Raw genomic sequence first — 17,042 nt, forward strand, 5'->3', positions numbered from 1 at the left:
TCCGCTTTTCGTCGAATAGTGGCGGAAGTAGATGTGTTGTCCTTGCATTTTTTTCCTGCTTCTGCTCTAATATTATGTCGGCGTCTTCGTTCTCGCCGACTGCCTGCTCCGCTCTCCACCTCTCTTTTTCTTCCAGTGGCTGTTTTTTTTTTTTGCGTGATCAGCCCCACAACGCTGCGCACCCGGGCTCATTTCTGTTGTTTAGTCGCTTGTGTGCGTCTGTTTTTGTCTGTGATGTGGCTGGTGTCCGCTTTTCGCCGTTCGAATTTCGTTTTCATTGTGTCGGGTCCGCTGTTCCACCCCACCTTTTTTTTTTTCATCTTCGACTCTCTCGGCGGCTTTTCTCGTCTCTGTTCGCCTACCGCTGTTCCTTTCCTTCTTCAGCGCGCCCTCGTGTGTATGTGTATCATATCGCTGAAAGAGAGTCGCGTATCGCTGTGCATCGTTCTTTGAGCCACGCATAAAAGAACAAAAAAAGAAGTGAATGGCGTGCCGAAAATGTAGCTACGGAAAACGGCAGCAGTGCCCGCGCAACATCAGTGCTGGTCTTTTCTTTTTCTATTTCGTTTGTGCTCCGCAGATCAGCGGCACTCAAGGCGGGTGCAGAAGGCGAGCATGTGCGTCATCGTGCGGAGTTGATGTTGACTTTTTTGCTTTCGAGAAACGGTAAGGGCTGCGGGCGTGCGTGTGGAGGCCGGTGCCGAGTCGACAAAGACACGATCACAGGTGGGATTGCCTCGTGTCTCATGGCGTGGGCAGATGTGTATACGAACACGCACACACACCTCATTCCTACACATAAACACAAACGCAAAAGTGTTGGACAGAGTGGATCTCTTTTCGGTGCCCATCTCTATGCACCAAACCCCCTTTTCGGAACGGATATAGCATTCTTCGCTCTTTTCGTTTTCTGATCTTGTCCCTCTATGGGCTGTTTCGTCTTCCTTTCTCCCCTTTTTCGTGGTAATGCTGTGCTTTTCCTGTGCGCACGCTCCCCCCGTCGTCTCCCCGATTTCTTTTTGTTTGCGTGTGCATTGTTTCTCTCTTGCCCCCTAGCGAGAGGTCAAGCGCTCGAGGAGGCGTGCATCAGGGAGAGGCAGCGTCGTGACTTGTGTCTCAGGTTTTAATCTCCTTTTTTTCTCCGGTGTCATTGTATTCCTTCCGCTCTGGTGCTCACCGTGTCAGCTTTGCTGTAAGTTTCGCTCGTTCTCGTTGCCTTCCCCCGCTCCTCCTCCCCGACGCACGCGCCTCCCGAGCGCGCTCTTCTTCTCTCTGCGCCGCTGCCTGTTTCCTTCTTCTGCTTTCTGCTCTTCGCCGCATCACGCATCGTCGTTCTATTATTTTGCTTTCCTCCTTTTCCTTCGCTTGCAAGATCCTGCGCATGCGCGCATGCTCGCTTCTCTTGCCCACCGGATTGAATTTGTTTTGTACTCTTGCGTCTCTTCAATCGTCAGCGCAGCGGCGCTGTCTGTAAGTGTGGGTGCGTCGTTGCGGGCACATCTTGGATCTCGGCAGCCGCCACAGCCATTCAGCACGCGCGCCTCTTTACTCTTCAACACAAGGCGTGCTTGTGTGCGATGCCCTTATTTTGTTTGTGTTTTCTTGTTTTTGTTTTGCGTTTCTTTTTTTTTTCTACTTCAGATGTATGCTCCTCTCATCAATGTGCGCGTCTTTGCCCATGTATGCGTGTGTGCCTCTTTATGTCTATGTGTGTGTGCTCCTGGAGGCGCGCAGGTATGTAGACACTATCTAGTGCGTTTGTTCGCTTGTTTGTTGTGCTTTTTATTATTATTATATTTTTGACTTCGCTATTTCTCATTTCTCTTGTGTGGCGTCGTTCCCTCTTTTTTTTCGTGTTGTTGCTGCTTTGCATGTATGTGCATCCTCCTAACAACATTTTCTGTCTTTTTTTTTGTTTGCGTGCGTGCGTGTGCACGTGTAGAAATAGCAGCATGCCGAGTGTTAAAGGTACCCGCTGAAATTGACACACTTACACACACACACACGTGCTCTCGTATAGTCGCAAGACAGTCTGTTGTGAGTTCCGCGGCAACGGAAAGAGCGACATACACAGCGAGGAGGAGGGGAGAGTCACAGGGGGGGGGGCGTGTAGGCAGTAGAGGACGGGCGGCGCAGCCAAACAAGCATGAGACGAGGGAGTGAGTTGAAGTAAGCCAGCTCACTGCACTTGAATCCTTGTTCTCCATTGCTGCTTCCGCGCCGATCACTCTTCCGCCTTTGCCTTCTGAGCGTATACGTCTCTGTGTCTCCCCTCTATCCTTGCTTCTCTCTCGTTGTTCGGTCTGACTTTTACTTTCTCTCTTCTCCTTGTCTGCGTACTTGTGCGACTGTTCTCGTGCTTTCGGCTCGGTGAGACGGGCGTGGACACGTTGCGTATCTGCAGCAGGTGCACTTAAACTGAAAAACACTACACACCCACATAAAAACCTTGTATACGCTTGCACAACGACGTGTAGGTGTGGTATTCGGCACGCTGCACACGATCTCTGAGGGCACGCGCTTCCAGTGGATACGAGAGCACCCTCAGGCGAAGGGCTCGATGCGCGCGTGCAGAGGCGCTTGAGCGTTCTGCAACGTCAGTCGTCGATGACCGGGTGCTGTCCTCATGCCGCAAGGAAATCTGTGTCGCGGCTCACCACACTGCTGTATTTCGCCGCTTGCCAAACTAGGCGACGCGGAGCGCAGGGCAGTGCGAACGAAGCCAGTGCAGCTGTGTAGTGTGTGGGCCCTTCACCTCTACTCCGTTTTTATTTCCCTTCTTTGTCATCTACCTCCTCTTCTCGCTCATCGCCTGTGGCTGGGCCGTCGTCAACACTCTCTTCAGCGCGTTTAGGCGCGTTGGCGTGTGTGTTCTCTGAGGTGGGCACGACTCCTCCATTTCGAACACGCGCCGTCTCTGCGAACAGCGCCACCTCACACGGCGAGAGTCGTTCATCGCTAACACAGTCATAGCTGTCTTGTACATCGTTCGCTCAAATGGAAGTGGTGTGCTCGGCACTCGCGGGCATTTTCGCACGCCTGCTCTGCCATCCACTGGATACAATCAAGACGGTCACCTTCACTGGCTTTGCTGGCGACCACCTCGCGCCACCTGCCACTGCCGCGTCATCAAGTACGCCGGCGCCGCGCGCGTCGTTTCTTCAATCGGCGCGCTCCATCTGGGCCAGGGAGGGCGTCGCCGGTTTTTATCGTGGGGTCGGGGTAGCTGCCGTCGGCTCTGCACCAGGCGTTGCCCTCTACCTCAGCACGTACGACTGGTGCAGCACAGCGTGGAAGGCGTTCGGCGACGGAGCTGCCGGTGCCGCAGGGTCGACCGGGACAGGTGAAAACTCCCCGGTGCCGGGTGTGATGAACGCCACACTGCAGCCACTGCGAGCCGCCGCTGCGGCCACGCCGTCCAGCGTGCGTTTCTTCGTGTGCGGACTGGCAGCTGAGACGGTGAGCTGCGTCGTATGGGTGCCGATCGACGTGGCAAAGGAAAGGCTTCAGTCGCAGCCGCCATCGCTGAAGGGCCGCTACACGAGCAGCCTTGATGCACTGCAGCGTATTTTAGCGAATGAAGGGGTCAGGGGCCTCTACAAGGGGTACGCCTCCACCCTCTCCAGCTTCGGCCCGTTTTCGGCCGTGTACTTCGTATTTTACGAGTACTTCACCAAGGTACTGGCAGGGTTGCACACTGCGGCCTCAGCTGCGCCAAAGCAGGGTGACCGGAACGGCGGCAACGAGAGAGAGATTTTCTCTTTGGCCACGTTTGCGGTGGCGCTCGGAGCTGGCGCTGGTGGCAATGCAGTGGCGTCCCTACTCACGAATCCGTTGGAGCTGGTGAAGACACGGATACAGGTGCAGCGGGCCGTGCTGCATCGAAGAGACGTGGGCGCCTCTACCCCTGCCCTGTTTTCATACCACTATCGGGGCCTGCGGGAGGGGCTCGCAGCACTAGCAAAGGAGAAAGGGATACGGGCGCTATGGAAGGGCGTGGGCAGTCGCATCGCCTACACCGCACCGAACGCGGCGTTGACCATGGGTTTCTTTGAGTTTTTGAAGACAAAACTGATATGAAGGACGGGCGCGCGCCTGCGTACACCATTGCCGTATGTTGTTGCCATCAATGCGACGCGCGAGGAGGTGCAGACGCCTCCGCTTTGCCTGCATATATCACCATTGGGTATATGGTTCTTTTTCTTTGCGTTTTCCTTCGCGCTGGCATCGTCTGCTCATTCGTCGTGTTTGTGTGTTTCCTTTTTTTTTCTAGTCTATATTGCCTAACGCACGCTCGTTTTGTATCAATCAATATGCACAAATCTGTGTGGCCTCACCGTTGACCGTGGCTCTTCCCTCTTCTCTCGATGCCGTAACGCCGTGCGGGTGAATTCCTTTCTTTGCTTGGCCCTTCGAAACCTCACCTTTGTGTGAGCTTGGGCGCGCCTGTGGCGCGGCGAGCTGCCTTTTATCGTTTTGCTCCTGGTCGTTGGAAATGCCGGGAGAGAATGAGATAGCGAGAAGGGCTCCACGCGCTTTTGCAGTGGGATCCGCTTCTCTCCTTTTGTGACTTCAGCACGCCCAGCGTCGTCCTCAGCGAAGGAGTCTTATGGTGATGGTGTGGGACCTGCCTCTCAGCATCTTTGCCGAAAACGCGACTTTCGCCAGCCTGGTGCTGCATGCAGCTGGCCGTTGGCTCTCTCCCAGTGTCGTGGACGTATAGTGAGCTCGGCGGCCGACGAGCGGTCACTGTTGGAGCGGCCCGCCCCCTCTCGTTGCTGTGCCCATTGCACCTACCCTTTGCTACTAGATGGCCGTGAGGCAGGATACCAAAGAAACTCAAGCTCCGATGCTGCTGTCGGGACTCCATCGTTGAAAGGCTGACCATTCGCCGACAATTTGCCCACCGAAAAAAGCTCTTCTCAGGGCTTTCCGTGCTCTTAGACCACAGCACACACACACACACACACACGCACACAAAGGAAAGGTGGCGTGAGCGATGGGTGCGCATGGATGGTGAACTATTCGAGTTACTTGTTTCCCTTCTCTCCTTCTTCCCCCTACACACTCATTCTGTCTCCGCCCCCTCTTCACGCGCTTCTCTTGCTCTTAACGAATTCTGTTTCACCATTTACTCCACGCACCCCGCTATGAACGCTCACCTTGTTTTCCCAACCACTGTGCTCTATCTCTGAAAAAGCACCAGCAGCCAAAACACGCGCGTAGCTCTTTTTCGCACTGTTTGCATCCTTTTGTGCTTTCCCGTCACCATTGCGCCTACCGACTGGACTCCCCGCCCTTCTTCTGCAAACAAGGGTGCGTGTGCACCTATGTTTTTCTCCGCGTGCCTTAAGTCCATTTACACGGCAGGCAACAACTCCCAGCGACCCTTCTTCACGAGAAAGGGACGGCGTCAACCGCAAGAACAGTAGCAGCATCCGAGGTGGCGATATCGTCAGCGTTGTTGCCATCTGCCTTTCAGGCGGCGCGCCAATCAAATCATCGCTACGCACAGAGAGAAGAATCCAATCAACAACACAAGGGGTACGTGAAAAACCAACAACAACGGCCATCGAAGGAAGCGTGCGCATTCAACCGAGCTCATTCCTTTGCAGACACTATCAACGCCTTTCCTCCACAGTCGTCCTTGCCGTTGCCGTCGTCTCTCTGCCTTGTGTCTTATTCGGTTTCATTGTTTTTCTGTTCTGTTGTTGGCGTTCTGCCCGACGTGGAGGACGTCGGTGCCATCTCCTCCTCTCCCTCACAGCTTCTCTCTTCTTTTCTGCCATCCCCCTCGTTATAGACTCCTTGAAGTTGCGCCCCCTTTCGACTTTCAAACGCTGTCTTTTTTTTTTTTGTTGCGGTTGCCTGCTGCCGTGCACTTGCATCTCCACTTATATCTTTATCAGTTCGGCAGTGCGCAATAGTGTTTGTCTGTGTGTCTGTGTGTGTGCCTAACTGGGTGTTCGAGGGAGAGAGGGACGACATCATAACAGCGTGCCGGCGCCGTGTTGCCCACGTGACTTCGTCTCCGTGTTGGTAGCCGCGGTGGTTCTCTTGTTCTCCCGTATTATCTGTTTCCACAGCCCTTGTGCCCGTTACGTTTCACTTGCTTTTCTTTTTGCGTGTTGTCTTGCCGAAGCAGTCGCGCTCCTACACGCACACACCCGAGCATACGTTTCCGCGCTCCCTCTCTCTGTCTCGTTTCTCATCTTTTTGAGCGCCGAAGATGAGCTTCAACAACCCGCTCGAGTCGCTGCTGCGGAGCATTATTCAAGGCAGTGGCCGTGGTGAAGGCGGCGGAGGCGACGGCAGCGGCCAACCCACCATGGTCACATTCAGCACCGACGATGCTTCCGGTATGTACCCGCTCTCCATGCTGCAAGCCATGGGGCCGAGCCTCGTGTTCAGCCGTGGCCCCGGTGTCAGTGTGTCTGCAGATCCGACTCGCCGCGGTGCTGAGGCCTCACCGGCGATGCCAGACGCGCAGTCTGCCTCACCCGGCAGTGTGTACAGCGGCGGCGTGCCGCCCATGGTGTGGATACAGCGGGAGCAGCAGCGTATTCCGCTTCAGTTCTCCGCAACAGGCAGCCCCAATCTAGACGGAACGCGGCTGCGCGAGGAGGGCAACGAGGCCTTCAAGGCAGGCCGGTACCACGAGGCGATTCGCTACTACACCCAGGCGATCGAGGTCGACCCGGACTCGGAGTTCCTCTACACCAACCGCTCTTTTGCCTACTTCAATATCAAAGAGTTCGAGAAGTCCGCCGCTGACGCGGCGAAGGCGGTGGAGATTAACGCGAACTTTTTCAAGGGGCACTACCGGCTGGGGCTGGCGCAGATGAGCTTAAACGACTTTGGCCATGCTATGGAGAGTCTGCGCAAGGCCTGGGCGCTGGCGCCCAGTGAAAACAAAGAGGCTATTCGGGTAGCCATGGCGAAATGCGAGTCCAAGATGGCACGAGCGCCGGTGACGCCGCTGCTGATGAGCCCTGGCGATTCCTCGTCCGTGCCCTACACCGAGACTGGGGTCAGCTCGCGCTCTTCGTGGCCGACGGCTCCGGCGCGTCCCACAGATGCGCAGTCGGCACTCGGCAGCACTAGCGTGGACTTCTGCGAGCTGGAGGCAGGGATACGGCGCGCGGCGACCTTGCGGGACCAGGCAGCAAAGTATGCCGAAACGTACAAAGCGCAGGACGCCATTGTAGAGTGCAGCAAACGGTCTGACAAGATCAAGTCCCTCATGAGCATCGCCACCTCCAGCGAGCTCTCTGCCCTCTCTAAGGAGGCGGACGAGAAACAGTCGCAGTTGCGTCGTGCTGTGCGCGACCAGGACAGCAACGCTTATCACAAGGCGCGGTGTGACCGAGATGCTACACTCAACAAGCTGTGGGACACTGCTGCACAGGCTGGGATGGCGATTGCGCAGCTCAAGAAAATTGCCAAGGAGGAGCAGAACTTTTTCAGCCGATTCGGTCCGGCTTCCAACCGCACGCTGTCCAACGTCCCAACGGAAGGGACGAGTGACACGTTAACGGCCGTGACGACGCCCGTAGCAGCTGAGTCGCCGCCCGCCTCGGCACCGATTCCGCCAAACGAAGCTCCGACCGATGCCGGCGCCCCAGGCACGTCCCTGTCTCGTGCTTCTTGTATTTCCCCAGGAAGCTCCACACCGACCGCCGAGGCGGTGGTGCCGCACCAGCCGTTGACAACGCCGAGGGCCGGCGCAAATCATTCTACCCAGAGCTCCACCATCGCCGGCGCTGAGCTTGACCAGCTGCTGCGACGCCGTGTCGAGATCAACGAGGCGGTGAGAAAGGCGCAGAAGTGCTTCGCCGCCACCGACGCAGCCGGGCAGGCGTTCTTGCACTCATTGGAGGCGGAGGCGGAGGCGATGAAGGAGGTGCGTTCGCTCCTTGCCGAGGCAGTGGAGCTCGACACCCAGCTGGAGACCCACGCACGTCAGGTGGCGCAGACCACAACGAAGGAGCTTTCCGATGTGCGTTTACAGGCGCTGGACCAGATGAGCAGCGTCGTCGAGCGCGTGAAAGCAGACAAGGAGGCCTTCGTCAAGACGATGCGCGAGGGCGACGGTCTGCTGGAGGAGGAGGCGAAGCTCGAGCAACAGCGCCTCTTGCATGAGCGCCAGCGCATTCAGCTGCAGGCCGAAATCGAATGGTTCAAGATTCGGGATGAGCCAGAGAATAAGATCGAATGCCTGCAGGTGCAAGTGAAGCGACTGCACCAGCGTATCGCTGCCATCCACGAGAAGCAGAAGGCTGTGCAGACACGCATCATGGAGCTGGTGGAGCAGGATCACCCGGAGCTGGCGTGGAAGTCGATGGCCAACGGTTCACGAATCTTGCGGCTGGTAAAGGGCAGCGGACTCTGGCAGAACCTTTCCTTCTCCGACTTCCAGGTTTTGTCGACGCTGTCGTCCACCGTGAACAGCAAGGTATACCACGCGCTACGCCGCGGCGAGCACGTCGCTGTGAAGGAGATCTCCATCGACGACGATGCGGCGCGCCGACGCTTCCAGCGAGAGGTGAATATCGTCTCCACCTGCAACCACCCCAACATCATCCGTATCAAAGGCGTCTTCTTCGACGGACCTTTTGCCTATATCCTCTTACCCTACTACCACCGCGGCAGCCTGCGGGCGTTGCTGTCGAAGCAGGAACCCATGTCGTGGGTGGCGGTGCAGGACATGCTCCGTCAACTCGCCAGCGGTGTCGCTTACCTGCACGAGCACGGCATCGTCCACGGTGACCTGAAGCCGTCCAACGTGCTCATTGCGGACGACGGGCGGCCTGTCATCTCCGACTTTGGGATTGCCAAGGACCACGGCGCCCTCGGCGTTGCTGACATGACGCTGACAACCACCGTGACGAACACCAGCAACGGCTGCAACAGCATCGTGGGCACGATACAGTATATGGCACCTGAGCAGCTGCTGTGCGAGACGGGCTCGCACACGGCGAAATCCACGGGCATGTCCGACATGTGGGCGCTCGGGTTCACGATGCTGGAGGTGGCGCTAGAGAACGCGTTTTTTCACGATGCCTCACTGGGGAAGCCGAGTTTGCCGCTGCTGCTACCAGAGCAGAAGCGGATCGATGTGCCGGCCAAGGCCGTCGGCGGTGACGAGAAGCTAGCCGAGGCAATCGCGTCGGTGCTCGTGGCCGACCCGGCGAACCGGGCGACCGCCTACGACCTGCTGGCGCACCCGTACTTCAGCTCAACGCTCAGCTCCATGAATAGCAACCAAAACAGCAGTGCGCTGGCGAAGAGCGACGAGCGCATCGACGCCGTTCGCTCTTACATCTACGCCGTCCGTCGAAGCCATCAACAGAAGGTGCTGGTGTCGGTCTCGCGCAGCCACATGGTGGAGTCCGTGCGCGACATCTTCCAGCGCCTCGACAACGATGACCTGCTCTCTCCCATCATGGTTGTCTTCCAGGGCGAGGCCGGCATCGACGAGGGCGCTCTGACGACGGAGATGCTCAACCTCTTCTATGAACAGCTGATCCTAGTGAAGAAGGCTCTCGTGTGCGCAGCCTCTGAGGAGGCGGGCGCAGCATCTCCGCATTCCGCAGGCTCCCCTGTATCGTCTGGCACGGCAGCTGCTTCGGCGAGCGCGTCGAACGAGCCAGGCATTCGCTCTGTCCTCTTCTCCACCGTTCCGTACCTCCCCGCGCCGGATGCGGATGGCATCGCACCGGACCTGTTCGTACTGCTTGGCAAGGTACTGCTAAAGAGCATCATCGAGAACCGCCAGATCCCACTGCAGCTGAGCTCTGCTGTGCTCAAGTTCCTCTCCGGCGCCGAGCCTTCGTTCGTGGACTTGGAGGAGTATGACCCGAACATCGCAAGCACGCTGAAGCGGCTGCGTCTCTTGTCCGCTGCCGACCTCGAGGACGCCGGGCTCGACTTTTCCTACTTCACCCACGAGTTCTTGAAGACGCAGACAGACGGCCGGTACACAACGGACTCGCCCCTTACACCCGAGAGTGTGAGCGACTACATCAACCTTCGTGAGAAGTTCGACCTGGTGGAGCGCCGGCGCACGGCGTTGGAGGCGATGCGGAAAGGATTCTACTGCGAACCGTCTCTCGAGCACCACCTCAAGCTCCTCTCTCCCTCGGACTTGCTGCTACTTCTGTGTGGCCAGCTGCACGTCTCAGCGCAGGTCATCGTTGACGCGTTGGAGTTCCAAGGCTTCGGCCGCAACTCCAACACGCCCAAGTACCTGAAGGAGGTTTTGCTGGACATGTCACAGAACAATCTACGACGCTTCCTACAGCTGTGCACTGCGACGGCGGCCGTGCCGGTGAGCGGGGCCATGAAGAAGATCAAAGTGCTGCGCTGCGCTGACGAGGGGCGACTGCCGGTCGGCCACGGCTGCACAAATCAGCTGGACCTCCCTGATTACAATGACAAACAGATCATCAAGGAGAAGCTGGAGATTGCCTTGGCGCATGCCAGTGACGGCTTTCACGTTGTCTAACGTCACAGCGGAGCGAGAGCCGGATAGATGAGCAGGTGCAGGTAGCGGTGGTCACGACGGTGCGCAAAAACCGTGCGCTCTTCACTTGTCGCGCTTTTCCTTTTACATATGAAACAGCGAACAAGGTGCTTCGCGCTGCCACGACTACTGTATTGCAACAACAACTTCAACTATTACTACGATTACGACTGCCTTCTCAAACTTGTTTTGCAGCACTTTTTCTTTCTCGCGAGAGCAACGAATCTCTGGTGCCAACGTTTAGATGGGCGGTTTCCCCTTCTCACCCTCTTCGTGATCTGGCAGTGCGTCGTTGACGGGAGCCATAGGCATCTAGGACACTCCTTCCCACCTTTTTGCCCGAGACTACGACGAAGGTGGTGCTGTTTCAGGAAGGAACAAAAAAGGAGAAACAGCTGCGTGCCATCCTCGCCTTATTCCTCAACTGACCGCATTGATCTCTCTGCCTGTCTTGTGTGACTCGTCTTGCTTTTCCGTTCCCCACCCGTGCCCATGCCTGCGTGCATGTTTTTGTGGCCGTAGTGACTGGCGCGGGACGCATACTCGTCACGGCGCTGACGTTGTTATGAGTGTGGAGAGGGGTGAACTGCAGGGCCGCAGTGCTCACAAAAGGAGGGAAGAAACAGATCGAAAAAAAATACAAAAATAAAAATAGACAAGCATGCAAGCAAACGCTCACGCACACACACGCACACACACACACACACACATACGGCTTTCACTGGTGCGTCATCGGCTTGTTACTGGAGTGCCGTGTGCGACAAGCCGTGAAAGAGCGAGCGAGAGAGGGATGCGTGCAGCCTTTTCAAGAGGCTTTCGTCCACATCTCTGCTATTTGCTGTGCTCGCTGCTGCTCTTTCAGCACCTCCTCTCTTTCATGACGGTCACCTGCGAGAGGGGGAGCTAGACAGTTCTCAACCGCGCCACCCAAACGACGCGTGCCTCTTTGTGTTGGTGCAGCACTGCGGGCAGCATGCAACGACTGCAGGGCGCGAGCATGATGTCCCGTAGAGGGATGTCTTTGGCTCCTTTGCACCATTTTCTTGAAGAGCTCGCTTCTCCCATCTACCGTTCATCGTGTCACCTTGCTGCCCTCTCTCTCTTTCCACCCTCTTGGGCCTCCCTGCCTTCCTTCCGCCATTTCCACTCCGAAAAGGGCCACAGTACTCATCACGGCTTCGCAGGGACCCGCTTGCTTCCGCATACACACTCGTGAAGTTATTCGCGGTCTTTCTCCCCTCCTCCTTTCCTTGTACTTCGCTCTGTACCTCTTTCCTTGTTGTTTCCCGTTGAGTGTTCCACTCATCACTTGTGAGTGCACTCTGCCGTGCGCTTGCTCCTCTCTGCTACTTGTTGCTTTTTTCTCGTCGTCGGTGTTTGTGCACCCTTTTTCATCATCTCTCCTCCTCCATCTCCTACTCCACGCCCCCACCCCCTCACCTCTATTGAAGCCAGTGGCCGCCGTGGTTTGATTTGTATACATACGACACCGCGACCCGCGTGCCTCCGTCGAGAACACTCACTCGAACACCAAAGTCCGAGTTTAACCGGACGTTAGCGTTGCCCGCCTTTTCCCTCCGGCGAACGCGAGAGCCCATTCCACTGCCGCGAGGGCAGGCTAGAAAACGAGGACCCGCGTCTGCGTGTGTTCGTATTAAGGCGCAGAGCACAAGATGTCGTCTGCTGCCAAGGACAGCTGTCCGGCGGAGTCGTCGGGCCACCTCAACAACGAGAAGGCGCAGTTGTCGAAGATTCCCTCCAGTCATCCCGACCCCTCGAAGGTGGCTGTCGCGTCAAAAGTAAAGGCCGCCTATTCCTTTGAGAGGCCGGACACCTCCAGCTGGAAACTCTCGGATTTCGAACTGAAGAACACGCTCGGCACCGGCTCCTTCGGCCGCGTGCGCATCGCCCACCGCAAGGGCACGGAGGAGTACTACGCGATCAAGTGCCTGAGAAAGCGCGAGATCATCAAGATGAAGCAGCAGCAGCACGTTGCGCAGGAAAAGGGGATCCTAATGGAGCTGTGCCACCCGTTCATCGTGAACATGATGTGCTCCTTCCAGGACGAGAAGAAGGTGTACTTTGTGCTGGAGTTCGTCATGGGCGGCGAGATGTTCACACACCTGCGCACTGCCGGGCGGTTCCCGAATGACGTTGCGAAGTTCTACCACGCGGAGCTGGTGCTTGCGTTCGAGTATCTGCACTCGCTGGACGTGATCTACCGCGATCTGAAGCCGGAGAATCTTCTGCTGGACAACAAGGGGCACGCGAAGGTGACGGACTTTGGGTTTGCGAAGAAGGTGCCAGACCGGACGTTCACGCTGTGCGGGACACCGGAATATCTTGCGCCGGAGGTGATCCAGAGCAAGGGCCACGGGAAGGCGGTGGACTGGTGGACGATGGGCGTGCTGCTGTACGAATTCATTGCCGGATACCCGCCGTTCTACGACGACACGCCGTTCCGAATTTACGAGAAGATCCTTGCTGGGCGGCTGAAGTTCCCGAACTGGTTCGACGGCCGTGCGCGCGACCTCGTGAAGGGGCTGCTGCAGACAGACCATACGAAGCGCCTGGGGACGCTGAAAGGCGGGCCGGCGGACGTGAAGAGCCACCCGTACTTCCACGGTGCGAACTGGGACAAGCTGTATGCACGCTACTACCCCGCGCCGATCCCTGTGCGGGTGAAGAGCCCTGGCGACACGAGCAACTTCGAGAAGTACCCGGACAGCCCGGTCGACCGCACGCCTGCGCTGACGTCGGCGCAGCAGGCGGAATTCAATGGCTTTTAGCTCCCTATGCCGGGATAGTAGCGAGACGGGTACACGGAGCAGGGACGCCGTTTGCTTGTTGCTCCTACAGTAGCTGCGTGCAAATCCAAACATCTTCGCCGCCTGCCCAACTTGTTCGCGTCTTTCGACTTTTTGCTGCGAGAGTGTGTTTAGGGCCTCGCTCCTCTTCCATTCATACACATCCTACGCCAACCCCTCTTGGGTGTGCACAAGCACTGCTGTTGATGTTGTCACGATGTAAAGCAAAGCAAGTAACAACAAAACAAAACAAAAAGCACAGATGCGATCGCGCGTTGATGGCGGCTCTTTCTCTCCTCTCTCTCTTCTTGTGCTCTGTGTGCTGGTTGGCCCCCCCTTGTTGCGTTCTTTCTGTGCTCTTCGCCCCCTCCCTCCCTCACATTTTCTTTTTCGATGCGCGTTGTCGATGTCTCTGTTGTTGATCGACTTGTGCCTCCATTATGTTTTCTGTTCTCTTTTTCGCTCATTGTGCACTTCAAGGCATCACTGCCTGGCGGGCTGCGAGCGAAGTCTCTGGATGACGCGAAACTCTAGCGGCAAGCAAGCCGCGACTCTTCCATTTTACCAAGTTCCCTTACTCCCTGCCGAAAGATGGTGCGACATAGACAGACATCGGATTAGTGGCATCGGTGACGCGTTGCGATAAGAATAGAGCCCTAGATACAGCGACAAGAGGCTTTGGCCGCCTCGCGTGCAGCTGTCGCGCCGAATGTGAAGCAGCGGCGCTGGTGTGCGGCCTGCTGCGTGGACGACTGGGCTGACCAACGCACAGAGGGGGGGGCCCGCGCCGCTGTTGCTACGGGCGCGCTCTCCCTCCGCTTGGCACCCGGCACGGGCCCCGCAGCGGTGGGGGAGGGCATGCGGCGGACGTATCTGGGCACAAGTGCTGGCGCTGCCGGCCCGTCGCGTGCGCCTCTCATTTCAGTCTGCCTGTGGCCATTGCGGATGGGCGCACCACGGCGAGGTTGGCAGGCTTGCCGGATCGGCAGTGGCAGAGGAGCCGGCGCCGACTGCGTGGATCACGCGCCTGGTCGCCGGCCTCAGACGCCAGGCCGACATCGCCCGAAACCGCGATACACGATGCGGCACGCTGAGACAAGAGGTGCTTGGCGGCAGCCGTCCCACACCAGAGGAGCAGGGATGCTGAGCTCACGATACGACAGGCGGCCATCCTCGCACAGGTCCGCGCGGGCACCCCGTCCATGCACTGGGGATCGCTGCAGCGGCGGGTGCCTGGCAGCGACGAGGCGGAGCGCGGATGGCGTGCTGCCCGCTGCTCCGCTGGTGTTGCGGCGCCCCCCGCCCCCGCCGGAGCCTCCAACCCCGCCGGTGCTGGCCATGAGGGCGTCACATCGAAAGAAAGAGTGCAGAGGTGAGAGAGCAAGAGTGATGGACGGAAGGGGCGCGAAGAAATCCCATAGCAGTGAGCCCCACAGCGCATGTGTGCATAGCACGCGGCATCTTCGGCATCTGTCCAGGGCTGCACTGATGAGGCACAGATGCCGGAAGCATCACGAGAGCAGCCCGAGCTGCACCATCCGGGCCCTCCCGACTCCCCATGCGGAGGGTCTCCATATTATGGGATGCCGCGGCGTGAAGCGACCGAGGGCGAAGCATGGCACGCAGGCAGGGGGTGCGCAGGGCCACCGAGGGCCCTGACCTGAGGCTGGCCAACGTCCTCCTCGAGCTCATCCGGCATGTCACCTTGACCACTCCCCTATTACCCGCACGACAGACGCCGCCGCCTCCGCCCTCGAGCAGGAGCATGGGCGCGGCCCGCGTTGGATCAGGCCATGCAGCTCACCCATGTCCGTGGGACGCCCGCCGCGCAGCACGCACCCGAGGAAGGGACGAGCAAGGACAGGAAGTGCCCGTGCGGCGTATGGCCCGATGCGAAGGCAGGCGGCTCGTCCTAGACGCCCAGGATGCAGCCGTAACCCCCCCTACAGAGACGGGTGGGCTGCGGTTGTATGCGCCAATCGGAGGACTCGCTCGCGGTGGAGTCACGCACTTTGAAGAATTTTTGTGATCCACCCATATGCGTTTCAATTTTGTTCTTGGCCTGAGTTCCGGTCACAGTTGCGTCATCTTGTACATGCACATCACTACATATGTACATATGAGTGTCTTTGTTTTTTTTTTTGTGCGTGTATGTGTGTTCTTCGGCGTTCTGGTGCGATTTTTTTAGTCAATAGGCGGTGGATCCCTTTTTTCGTGTTGTTCTTGGTGGGAGAAATGCCTTCCGAGCCTCTTCGTGCTTTTGGTTCTCCTCCTCCCCATTTACTCCATGACGCTCTTTTTTTTCTTGATGTGGGGCTGTGGGCGTTCTCCGGCGCTGATGTCTTCTCGTGGCTCTTCGATGGAGACCGGCGATGGTGCTATCTGCAAGGGGGTCACTTCCGACTTCAGCCGTTGCAAATGGGGCGACGCTTGTACTGGAGACAGGCAATGGGACAGACGAAATAGCGAAAACCAAATGTAGAGGGAGTAGGGAGGCGGCGGGGGTTCCACGAAAGGTAAAAAAGCTGTGTAAGCGGAGTCTACGCTTCCGACTTGTCTGGTCGTAACGAATACGGGGCAGCGCCGTCCTCATCTCTCAGGGACAGCTGTCTCTAAATAAACGAACGCACGAAGACAAACTTTTTCCCTTTTTCGTGTTCTGTTGTGCGCTCTTAGAGTCCCTCAAAAGGCGTATGTTGGCTAGCTGGAAGCGAGCGCCATGCAGTGTGTTAGAGAGTGAACGGGATCCGCGTGCGACGCAGGACATTTTAAGGCTTAGACTGAAAGAATAGGCAGAGCATGTAGGGAGGGGCTGAAGAAAACAGAGTGGCTGCGTGTCCGCTGCAACTTTTAGACGTTTTATTATTATCATTATTATTGGTCAGCCCTCTCGTTTCGCTTCCTGTTTTTTTTTTCTTTTTCTTCGCCCCACCCCCTCCTCTTCTCGTTCTCTAAGCCAATTCTCCCTCGCGTTTATTTCCACTGGACACATCAAACCGCGGCGATTCTTTGTGTGCCTCTGTTTTCTTTGCTCGTCCTCTTTTTTTTTCCCATATATTGTTCTTATTATCCTCTCACCCTCTCGCTCTCTCCGACTCTCTCTCTGTCTCGCTTCTCTCTACTGTCGATCTCTTCTCGTTCTTCTTTTTCGCATGCGTGGCGTGCCTGTGTGCGTGTGTTCTACCTATATACATGTATGTTGTACTTTACTTGACGTGGCATAAGGGAAACGAAGCAGGCAAGGAGTGAAGGCGGGGGTAACGAAAACCGGAGGAGAGCATAGGTATTTACCTTTTTGGAATGCGCTAGCAAGCATACAAGAAGGTGTGCGCGTGTGTGTGTGTCAGAAGGTGTGCTTGTTTGGCTGTGCGTGAGAGTACGTGTCTTTGCTCTATTTGCGTACATGCTGTCATCAGCCTATGTTTCATCTCTTTATCTCTTCCCGTCTACGTGTTGTGCGCGCGTGTGCTTTCGGCTTATGGGCTCCGTCTCCTCTGTCCCATGCTGCTGCTCCTGTCGTTTCTGTTTAAAGTTTGGCTCGCTGGATTTTTTTTATCCTTTTCTACGTGCATGAGACACTCGCTTTTACCCATACATGTACACCTACCTGCAGGCACACTCGCACGTGTCTTCGTGGCTCTTCGTTTTTCTTTATGTGCTTTTCGAGGGAAGAGGGAGGCTGGCTTTCCTTGCCCGAGTCGTCCGTTGTT

The 17,042-nt window shown here is 57.0% G+C and overlaps 3 protein-coding genes across 3 annotated transcripts; all 3 read left to right on the top strand.

Moving 5' to 3' along the window:
• Positions 1 to 3,369: 3,369 nt before the first annotated feature.
• Positions 3,370 to 4,080, top strand: LINJ_35_4040 (conserved hypothetical protein; the record flags this gene model as incomplete). The annotated part of the gene is made up of 1 exon (XM_001469169.1): positions 3,370 to 4,080. The coding sequence occupies one exon, from the start codon at positions 3,370 to 3,372 to the stop codon at positions 4,078 to 4,080; it is 711 nt and encodes a 236-aa protein (XP_001469206.1).
• Positions 4,081 to 6,475: 2,395 nt separating this feature from the next.
• On the top strand, positions 6,476 to 10,507 carry LINJ_35_4050 (MAP kinase kinase-like protein; the record flags this gene model as incomplete). Its single annotated transcript, XM_001469170.1, has 1 exon — positions 6,476 to 10,507. The coding sequence occupies one exon, from the start codon at positions 6,476 to 6,478 to the stop codon at positions 10,505 to 10,507; it is 4,032 nt and encodes a 1,343-aa protein (XP_001469207.1).
• A 1,691-nt stretch (positions 10,508 to 12,198) lies between these two features.
• LINJ_35_4060 (protein kinase A catalytic subunit) lies at positions 12,199 to 13,314 on the top strand (the record flags this gene model as incomplete). The annotated part of the gene is made up of 1 exon (XM_001469171.1): positions 12,199 to 13,314. The coding sequence occupies one exon, from the start codon at positions 12,199 to 12,201 to the stop codon at positions 13,312 to 13,314; it is 1,116 nt and encodes a 371-aa protein (XP_001469208.1).
• Between the last annotated feature and the right edge of the window lie 3,728 nt (positions 13,315 to 17,042).

Source organism: Leishmania infantum, chromosome 35, assembly GCF_000002875.2.
Source record: "Leishmania infantum JPCM5 genome chromosome 35".
In the NCBI taxonomy this organism is placed as follows: domain Eukaryota; phylum Euglenozoa; class Kinetoplastea; order Trypanosomatida; family Trypanosomatidae; genus Leishmania; species Leishmania infantum.